Source organism: Camelus dromedarius, chromosome 14 (assembly GCF_036321535.1).
Source record: "Camelus dromedarius isolate mCamDro1 chromosome 14, mCamDro1.pat, whole genome shotgun sequence".
NCBI classification, from domain to species: Eukaryota; Metazoa; Chordata; class Mammalia; order Artiodactyla; family Camelidae; genus Camelus; species Camelus dromedarius.
The window spans coordinates 32114220-32124458 of NC_087449.1; the positions used below are offsets into that span (position 1 = coordinate 32114220).

A 10239-nucleotide genomic window follows, 5' to 3' on the forward strand; every position below is an offset into this window, starting at 1 on the left:
GGTGCCCACTTAGCATTGTCCAACCCAGAGTTGGGCCCTGGCTAAGAAGCAGTCCCAGCCCACAAGCAGATCCCTTTGTAATTATAAACAAATCAAAGCATCCAGAAACAATATTGTACCCTCCAAAGGTGCAGAACACTATGGGAAGTCTTCATTCTAACCACAGCTCTTTAAGATAAATATTCCTGTCCCCGTTCTTCAGATGAGGAACTTAGAAAGGCTGTGCCTTGCCACCTTAGATTAGGTAGGTATTAATTTGGCAGAATTGGGATAAAAACCCAGGTCTGTCTGACTCAAGCTGAGATTTGCTGATCTCATGTCCAAAGGAGAAGGGGTTATTCAGGTAAGCCACCTGCACCCAACCTTCCCCCATCACAGGCACCATCTCTGGAAAAATAAAAATGTGCATGGCCACTTTTTAAAAGAAAATAATTTGAAATTATATTTGCTTTCTAATTTTAGTGGAAGATGCATAGTCTTTCCATCTAGATTATGTGTTTCATTGAACAAACTTCGATGAAAAAATGACCCCTGTTTTTTAGCCACTGGAACGTTAATTCTGGGTATTTCTGCCTGAATCTTCATGCAGCTTGGGGGCCTGAGATCTTCCAGTCTCCTCACTGATATATAGGAAAAATCACACTCTGAAAAGTTCCTGGGTTCTAAACATTCCCCCAAGTCTCCACTGTGTGACTTGAGTGCAGTTTCTCTGTCTCTGAACGTTGGGCTCTTCGCCTGTAACATGGGGATAAGAATTCCAGTCTTGGAATGTGGCTGTCAGACTGCAGAGTGGGGAGGGCCAGGCAGGAGCAGGGCCCTCCTGTCCTTCCCTCTATGTGGGAGGCTGCTTGAGAGGGGACTGCCCACAGGGAGGGTGCGGCCAGGCCAGGCCTCCTGCCATCCTGCGTCCTGGCTGCCCCTGGTGACAAGGCAGGGAACCTGCGCTGAGTCCTCTACATATGCTCAGAGCCCGGAGACTAGACCTGGGAGCTGGGAGCTGGGAGCTGGGAGCTAGAGCCGGAGGAGCCGGAGACATGAACAAGGTCTTCCCTCAGGTAAGAGCTGCCCTGAGACGGCTCCAGACCTGCGGACACCAACTCCGGGCTAGGGAGTGGGCAGGAAAGGGGAGACACTGAGATGACTCAGCTCCCCCACCACCCTGGAGACTCTCTACCAGGTGGGAGGGGGTCCCAACAGGTGAACCAAGTACACAAATCAGGCGGAGAGTGCTAGGAGAGGACAGGGGTCCCAGGAGGGAATGACAGACATGATGGGAGGGGGCATCAGGGAAAACCTCTCCGAGGAGGAGAGGAGCCTGAGCTGGTTTGAGGGATGAATGTTTGCCAAGTGGACGGTGGAGGAAAAGGCATTCCAGGCAGAGGGCACAGTGCAGGCAAAGGTGTGGAAAAGTGAAATAGGCATGATGAGTCTGGGGTGTTCAACATGCTGGAGTGGGAGGGCCAGTGGCTCCCCCCAAGTGGTGATGCTTCTGAAAAACTCTTCAGTCTGACTCCTCGGGACCTCACCTCACCTCAGCCTCCCTCACTCTGTTCTCTTGGGCAGGTGGATGGCAATGGCAATGCTGCTGCTGGAACCGAAGCCCTCCCTGCAGGGGAAGGTAAAGGACGGAGGGCCTGGGGCAGGGGTCCCTTGAAGCTGGGCAGTTGCCATGGAGACACAAAGGGGGCTCCCTGAGGCTCCCACTGTCTCTCAGACCTCTGCCTCCTTGTCAAAGTCGTCCACCCCCAGTTTCCTGGCCAGCCAAGCTGACAACCCTGTGCTTAATAGGGTTGTTCATTCTCTCCATGCACAAGCACATGTTGAGCACCTACTGTATGCACTACATACACATAGAGTGGGCCCCCTGTAACCTACAGAGGAAAGAGCTCTGGAGTCAAATCCCTGGCTCAGGGGGTGACCTGAGTCATTCTCTTTACTTCCATGGGATAAAGTAGGCAGGATCACATACTTACTTAGCACCTGCTCTCTGCCACTGGCTCACCATGTGACCAGGACATTTTGCTTTACCTTTATGGAATAAAGGAAGGAACACATTTATTGAGCACTTATTGTGTGCCCTATTTGGCCCTCATTTGATCATTTAGGTAGCTACTGGTAATAACTACCAAGAATCAAGCCCCTATTATGTGCCCGGCACTGTGGGGCCTCCTTCAACCCCGGGGACCTCTCTCAGGGGGCTCCTGTTGGGGGGCAAGGACAGATGAGGCAGCTGAGGCACAGGGAGGCTGGGTGGCTCGGCCAAGCAGGGATCCCACACAGACTGGAGGCAGGAGGCAGGAGGCAGGGATCAAATTCGAACTGGGGTCCCTCCGGCTGCCGAGTCCCAGGGCCTTAGTTGCTCCACACTGACGTTTGTTTATGTCAAGCCTGACTCACTGCGGGCAGGGTGTGGAACAAGGGCCTCCTTTTCCTGCCTGTTTCAGGGAATGGGCACCTAAGGGCTTCCTGGCTTTGAAGGGCAGCCTTCACCTGGGCGTGGGCCCGAATCTCTCCCGTGACCCCACCCGCCTGCGGTCTGTGATGCGCAAATATTTGAGGAGCAGCTGCTTGGCACCGGACGCCTCTCCCTGCTGGGCTTCCCGTTTGCTGTCTCCCTGGTTACCAGAGTTTACAAGGGAGCCACTGACAAAGGCTGCAGGGAATAAGGGTTTTAGATTTATGTGGCATCTCCTGCCGTCGTCTCCCTTTCCAACGCACACCCATCCCAGGCTCCAGCCACACCAGGCTACCTGCTGTCCCCACGTGCCATCCAGGCCTCTCCTCCTCCTGGGCTCTCTACCTGGGATGCCCTCTCCTCGCCCCTTCCCCTCACCGGCCTGTGGAAATCCCACCCCCTTCACGCATCTAAATACCTGTCATACCTTATTCACGCTACCTTAACCACACTTGCCACCTCGCTCCGTGAGCTGCAGGAGGACAGGCACAGGTCTGACTACAGGTGAGCACAGAGTAGGCAGCTCTGGACATGCGAGTGGACTGTATGAAAACAACCTTTACTGACCTGAATTGGGGCCTTCCCCTGTCTCCTGGATCTCTAGGTCAGAGTATTCACAAAGCACCTGTGGTGTGCCTGCCTCTGGGCTGGAGGCTGAGGACACAGATGCATCAGACACACTCCTGCCCACCTCTCAGAGATAACTGTGCCCCAGAGGACAGCAGGTGTGCCCATACTCTTCTTTTCACCTGTCCACACCTTGTCTTCTAAGTGCAACTGCAAGTTTTGGAGGGCAAGGGTCTGAGCTGTGACTGCATTTGTATCCTCTATAGAGCAGGGCACCTAGTAGGTCCTTAATAAAACTTTCTTTCATTATTTCGCAAGCAAGCAAAAATTAAAAGGGAAAAGTAAGTTGATGGAGGAGGACATCACCTATCACCGTCATTTCCACAGTATTTAAGATGTAGAATTGCACGTAGTAGGTGCTCAAAAAACACTAATAGTAGCTAAAACCTTTATAGCACTTACTAGTATAGTACCTAGTCAATCTTCTTGACAACTCTAAGGCAGGATTATTATCCCCATTTTTCACATGAGGAAACAAGCACAGAGAAGTAAAGTGGCTTCTCAATTTGGCCCAGCTGGGAAGTGGTGGAGCTGGAATTCCAACCAGCATCCTAGTGGCTTCAGAATGAACAATCAGTTCGCATCATGGAAAGGGCACTGGTTTTGACGGCATACAGGTGCAGATTCACATCCCGGCTCCTCATGAGGTCACCTGGAGCCTCAGTTTCTCTGAGCCTCAGTTTCCTCATCTGTAAAATAAATATTGTCTTGAAAAATAAAAATAATGTCTATGAAGAGCCTGCTTTAGTTCCTGTCCCCTGGTAGGGGCTCAATAAGCAGGTGTCCATCTCTCCTTGCCTCCTGAGGAGACAGCCTCATGGAAGGACAGTGGGTGGTGGTGGTGGTGAGGGGTAGAGCAGAGACCTGGGACACTCATCCCGACTGCCACGCCCCAGCTACTAGACCTGGGCCAGGGACTGGCGTTTGGTAGGGGTGGGCCCACAGGCAGAGCTGAGAGAACCATGGTGGGCTTGGGAGCCCTCTCCTCCAGGGAATCCTGTCCTGCCCCCAAGACACCAGTGAGGAGGGGCCGCTTGTAAGGGTCAGGACGGTGGGGGGAGTGGTCCCGGGCCCCAGCACTGGCTGCTGCATCACTGGTTTCCCACCCACACAGCAGACTGCAGCCCTCTCTGCTGCTCACACCGAGGAGCCTTCCTCTCAGCCTTCCTGCTGCTCCTGCTGGCAACTCTTGCAGCCCTGATTGCCCTGGTCGCCATCCTTGGACCCCCACCACGCACGCCAGGTCAGGGTGGGCAAGAGGGTGGGGTCAAACTTGCTCAGAGGGGTTGGGGGGCTCAGAGAGATGGGGGAAACCTGACCCTGCCTGGCTTCTCCACGAAGTGACTTTTGGACAATTCCTCCTGTGGACACATACACAGACACTGACATATACACAGTTCGGAGCCTCCATTTGCATATCTATAACATGAGCTATTGAGAGTCCTGGCTCTGTTGCCACCTCCTCCAGGAAGCCTTCTCTGCCTGCCTGCCTGGTTTGAGAGCTCGCATAGATCTCATACTTCCTCTTCCCCAGCCTAGTTGCCCTGAGTGGTGCTGTCCATCTGTGTGTCTGCCTTCACCACAGAGGACAGGGACATGTCCGACACATTCTTGAGGTCCAGCTTCATGGTGAGCCCCAACACTGAACCTGCCCCATGGAGCTAACAGTTTGGAGAATGACACAGACGTTACATTAAGGCATGGGTAATGGGGGCTCTGTAAGTCTGGAGCAGGGGCTCTAACCCAGTCTAGGAGTCAGGATGGGCACCTTGAGAAATGAAAGGGGGCTGAGGTAGGAAGGGAAAGTAGGATTGTTTAGTAGAGGAGGTGGCAGGAAAAGCGTTCAGACACAAAGAACACCATGTGCTGAGTCCCTGGGGTGGGAGGAAATGTAAAGAGAAGGCCAATGGACCCGAAGGGCAGGAGCAGCAGGTGGGGCAGGGGCCCAGGGCCTCAAAGGCTACACAAGAGAGGGAGGTCACCATCCGGAGAGCTGTGAGAAGGCATTAAGCTGGGGACGGGGAGTCACCAGGGCTACCTTTCTGAGAGAAGGCTCTGTAGCCAGGCGAGGGTGTGAGGGGGAAAGGTGAGGGTAGGGGGCACAGTCCACAGTACCCTACATGCCTGCGCGGGAACATGGGCACTGAGGGTAGACGTGAACACGTGAGAAGTTGCCTGTGTGTGTGCGTCTGTGAGTGTGTATGTGTCTTGGTGCGTGTGCATGTGTCTGCATGCAGCTATACATCTGTGTGAGAGTGTGTGCCCGTATGTGGGCTTATTTGTGTATGTGAGAGTGTGTCGATGTGTGTATGTATGTGTGTGTGACAGTGCGAGTGTCTCTGAGGATCGACCCTTCATGTTGGCTGAGGCAGTTCCAGGAGATGAGACGTGGTTCACATGTGCACAAACACACAGGCACAAACTTGCTCCCATCTCCAACCTGCACGCAGGCATGTGCACACACGTGCACAGTCTGTGGCGCCTGACGTCCCAGCTCCTCTACCAGTTTCTCTCCTCTGATTCTTTGGGCAGCCCTAGGGCTGGGCGTTCCCCCTGTGAGATGGAAGGAAAAACTCTCAGCAGGATGGACACAGTCAGATGGCTCCCACCATTCCTGGACACTGGGAATGCGGCCCGGCCTCGGGAAGGAGCCACGGCAGCAGGCCTGGGTTATTAGCTGTGTGACTGGGCCTGCTGCACCTCTCTCGGTCTTACTTTTCTCATCTATAAAATAGGTCGAATAATGACACTTCCCAGGGGTGTTTAGGGAAACAATACAATAAAAAATGTGAAAGTGCTTTGCAACCTGCAAATGTAAGGGATTCTGGCATAATGGTCCCTGGCCGGCCCCAGTATATTGCTTCTGACATCCTCATCTGCACCAGGAGCCCCATCTTGAAAGCCACTTCATTGACTGGAGCTGTCTTCAGGCACTTCCCATGAGATGATCAGTAAGCTTTCAGTAAAGGCGGGAACCACGACTTACCCTGCACATTCTACATTCTAGGGTTATTCACACAGGCCTTTATGTAATCATCTCCCTGGCAAAGTGTTCTATGATCCCCATTTTGCAGACAAGGAAACTGAGGCACAGAAAGGTCAGGTCATCTCACGATGGTCACACAGCTGGCAAGCAGTAGAGCTGGGGCTTGGACCCCATCTCTGGTGCCAAGCCCAGTGTCCTCCCCACGGCCCCAGCAGCTCACCACAGCTTGGGGTGGGGCTCAGCAGGGAGAACTTGGTGATGTTCTAGTGAGCACCACCCTTGACCCCTCTGGGGCTCACCCTACCCACTTAGGGGCCCAGGCCTGTGTGACACTGATGAACAGGACAGGCTTCCTGTGCCATGACCGGAGGAGCTGCGTCCCGGCCAGCAGGGTCTGTGACGGCGTCCGCACCTGTGCCCACGGCGAGGACGAGGAGGAGGCCTTGTGCCGTGAGTACCTACTCCAGGGCCCCTTTGGATTTGCCCCCAACTCCAGCTCCCCCTGCGGCCATCCTGAAGCCTGACCACCTTGAATATACCAGGCCTCCTCATGTTCTCAGGCCTCTGCTTACAGGGTGCTCACTGCCAGAAACACCCGCCCCCATTCTGTCCCAGTCACACGCACACATCTGCGCCCACACTAGGGAAAGCCTTCACTCTGGGCCTCACCATGCCCAGAGAAGCTATATTCAACCGTTAAGGCAGAGGTCAAGTGTTACCCACTCCAGGAAGCCTCCCCTGACTCCCAAATTAGATTAAAGTCCCTCCTTTGGCCTCTCACAGCCTCTGTGATTTTCTGTGTCCCAGCCCTGGTCATATTGGTTGTTGCTCTCATGGGCATGTTTGCCACCCCCATCAGACTGTGAACTCCTCTGGAGCAAACCTAGTCAGCTTGATCTTGGGGCCCAGTGCTTGGCACAGGGTACTGCACAGAGAGGTATCCAGAATGATTTACTGAATAAATGATGAAATGAATGAATGAATGAATGGGAAGGTCAAGTCTCAGACTTTAAGGACCTGACAGTTCTCAAGAAAGAGGAGTATAGCACTTTGCATAGAGGAGCAGGAAAGCCCAGTGGGTTGGAGTGGGTGGGGTGGGGTAGCTTATGGGAGGGTCATTGCATCCTGGGCCCTCAAGACCAGAAGAGATCTTACAATTCATCTAGTCCATGTCCTGGCTCATGCCCAAATCCCCCCTGCCACCCAGCCTCTACTTGCATACTCCTGGCAGGTGGGGAGCTCACTGCAATTTGAGGCAGCTGCTCTCATCATTGCCTGGTTTTTCCCTGGGAGTGTCTCCCTTGTACTGACTCTGGAGCTGCCTCCCTGCTAGTTGTATACTTGACTGGTCCCAGCTCTGCCCTTTCATCAGCCTCTGCCCACCATGAGCCACATTTTCATCTGCTTCCCACAATGATGGTGCTGCATGGATTCTGAGATTGCTTTCCTGCCCACCATAAGTGTCCTCCTCCCCCGGCCACCCTCTGAACTCCCAGTCACTCCCTTGTGACTGGTCTTCCACTCCACCGGCACTCCACAGAACCCATACCAACTGCCCATGTCCCTCTCCCTGGACTGGTTCCAGAAGCATCCATGACAATTCTGGCTGGCTCTGGTCAGTCCAAGGAACAAAGGCTTTTCCCCTTCCCGGTCTGGGTTATACCTCTAGTGATGTGGCCTGAGTTTGTGTTAATTTCTGGTAGCCCTATCACACTGCTGCCTAATACAGAACTCACTTTCCGCAAGGGTGCTCTGACTCCCTCTCACAAAGCATGTGAACCCACATCACCCGAGTTCTGGGGCCCAAGTGCAAGACTTCATATTTATTCCTGTTATGTTCTAGTCAGAGGAGGCTTCCTGGAGGTGAAAGAACTTGAACCTGGACTTGTAGGTGGAATGGTTTTGGACAGGTGTCAAGGAGGACATTTCTGGAGGGAAGAATAGTGCAAGCAATGGTGTGGAGTGGGAAGGCAGGTGCAAGAGGAGGGAGGGAGGGAGTGCGGAAAGGCAAGGCGGCTCTGAGCATCCTTTTGGGTGTACAAGGAAAGGACCCTTCTGTCCCCTTGGGCTGACCTCTTCCCAAGAAACCTTCTCCTTGTGCCCTTCCTGGCATGGATGTGCAATGACCCCAAGTTTGACAGCTGCCAGGGTGGCTAAGACAATCCACCTCCAGGTAGCCCTGGACAGTGGTAGCCAGATGTGGACTTCCTCCATGCCTCATCTGTCCCTCTGTAGGAGATGTGCCCCATAGCCTCCCCAGCTTCCTCGTGGAGCGCTGTGGAGACCCCGCATCCTGGATCTACTCCGACCAAAAGTGTGATGGGATCAACAACTGCGGGGACTGCTCAGACGAACTGAGCCCAGGTGGGGGTCTGGGCGCAGGCTGGGCTGGGGCAGGTGGCCAGGCATTGGCCATAGGGCAGAAGTTGACCAGAGAATCTCCGAGGTTCCCCCTGCATTCCCTTCTTGCAACCTAGGAAGAAGTTTTCCACTCCTGCTTGAGTGTCTCGAGCGGCAAGGTGCTCACTACCACCCCAAGTGGCTCTTTCTGGAGGGTTGTTCTTCTGTGGTGGGGAATTTACCTTCAAGGGCACAGATGAGGAAACTGAGGCCCAGAGCACAGTCTTGTGAGGAGTATGAGCATGGTACAACTGGGATTTGAACCTGGGCTTCCCTCATCTCTGCACCACTCAACAACCCTACAAGGGATATAGGGCAGGAATCACTGGCCCCAATTTATATGTAGGCAAACTGAGGCCAGAGAGACTGGGGAGAAGGGATACAATGAGTGAGAAGAAGGGAGCTTGGGTGTAAACCCAGGTCTCCTGACTCTAAAACTAGAGTTCTTTCACTACCTCAGAGTTTCCTTCCAATGTCTTCCCCGGTGTTCAACCCACAAACATGTTCTGAGCACTACTGGGGGCTGGCCGGGTGCCAGGTTCTGCTGGGAGATTGTAAGTCGAACATACATCCTAACCCCGGGACTCACATCATGATGATGCTAAAAGGAAGTGCTGGGGACCTGGGGAGGTTTCTTTTTGTAAGGGGTGGTATGGATGGAGTAAGAATCAAGGGAGATTTAGAAGAGGCAGTATTGAAGCAGGACTTAAAAAATGGACAGGGTTTCAGCAGGTGAAGGCTGAATGTGCAGGGAAGAATGTTGGAGGCCCAGGGTCCAGGGCAAAGGAGGGAACTTTGTGAGGCGCCCCCAGGAAGTCAACAGCAGTCAGGTAAGGCTGAGTCCGGATGATAGAGGAGGACGGGCTGGGGGAGACAACGTGCACCCGTTAATATCTGAACACTAACCGTGGGCCTGGCACTTTGCCTGACTTCCTTAACAACAGCCTTGAGCAGATGAGGAAACTGAGGCTCAGACAGGGTGAGAGACTTGCTTGAGGTTACACAGCCTATGAGCTGGGGAGTCTAGTTTCTCTCTTCTGCAGGAAAATAAGGTATACAGTCAACCCATGTCAGGCAGGGTGGGGCTCTGGGAGGCAATGGTAGGTTTCAGGGAGTGCCCTGGAGCATGGGGCATTCCAGGACACAGCAGCGGCTCTTCTGCCGGCTCTTGTCTCCTCAGTGAGTACGTGCCCGCTCTGCAGCCCTGGGTGGTGGCGTTGCCCCTCGACTGTCTTCAGATATTGCAGCTGTATTCCAAGGAGCCTCTGCCAGGATCACGTGCAGCACTGCTCTGATTGGTCCGACGAATATTCCTGTCCTGGACCCTGAGTGGGTCACCCAGGCCAGAGTGGGAGGCTGGTTGGAATGGGACTGATAACCCTGCATGTGAGCTATGAATCCAAGTACACAAGAGCAGGAAGGAGCCTTCGAGATTGTCTAGTGGGGTCTACATACCATTATCTCTGAGTAGGAATTGCCTCTCCTGCTTTAAAGTTTTTCAGCCTCTGCTTGAATGCTTCCAGTGGAGCCTGGGTCAAACCTTGATAGGCCTGGATCCAGAACCCACCATCCCCACTCCTTGACGGCTCATTCTTTCTCAGCCAGGACTCCCTAGAAGAGGAAGCTGGAGCCCAAGACAGGGGGCAACAGCCTGTAAACGGGAGGTGGCTGGTTCTGGCAGAAGAATGGTGTTTGTTCTTTTCTGGTTTATTTGGTTCTTCTTTCAGAAAGAAGCAGGTGTTGTATGTAGCAGCCTCCCAAACAGCATTCC

At 53.6% G+C, this 10239-nt stretch overlaps 1 protein-coding gene across 2 annotated transcripts; it reads left to right on the forward strand.

Annotated features, from left to right (window-relative positions):
* Positions 1-922: 922 nt before the first annotated feature.
* On the forward strand, positions 923-9951 carry LDLRAD1 (low density lipoprotein receptor class A domain containing 1). Of its 2 annotated transcripts, XM_010984604.3 has the most exons (6): positions 923-1055; positions 1564-1618; positions 4197-4325; positions 6381-6518; positions 8304-8432; positions 9649-9951. In XM_010984604.3, exons 1-6 carry the CDS (start codon positions 960-962, stop codon positions 9795-9797), a joined length of 696 nt encoding a protein of 231 aa, XP_010982906.1. In that variant the 5' UTR covers positions 923-959; the 3' UTR covers positions 9798-9951. The 2 variants fall into 2 exon arrangements, with proteins under 2 accessions (XP_010982906.1, XP_064349636.1); XM_064493566.1 differs by lacking the exons at positions 4197-4325; positions 6381-6518.
* Positions 9952-10239: the final 288 nt, after the last annotated feature.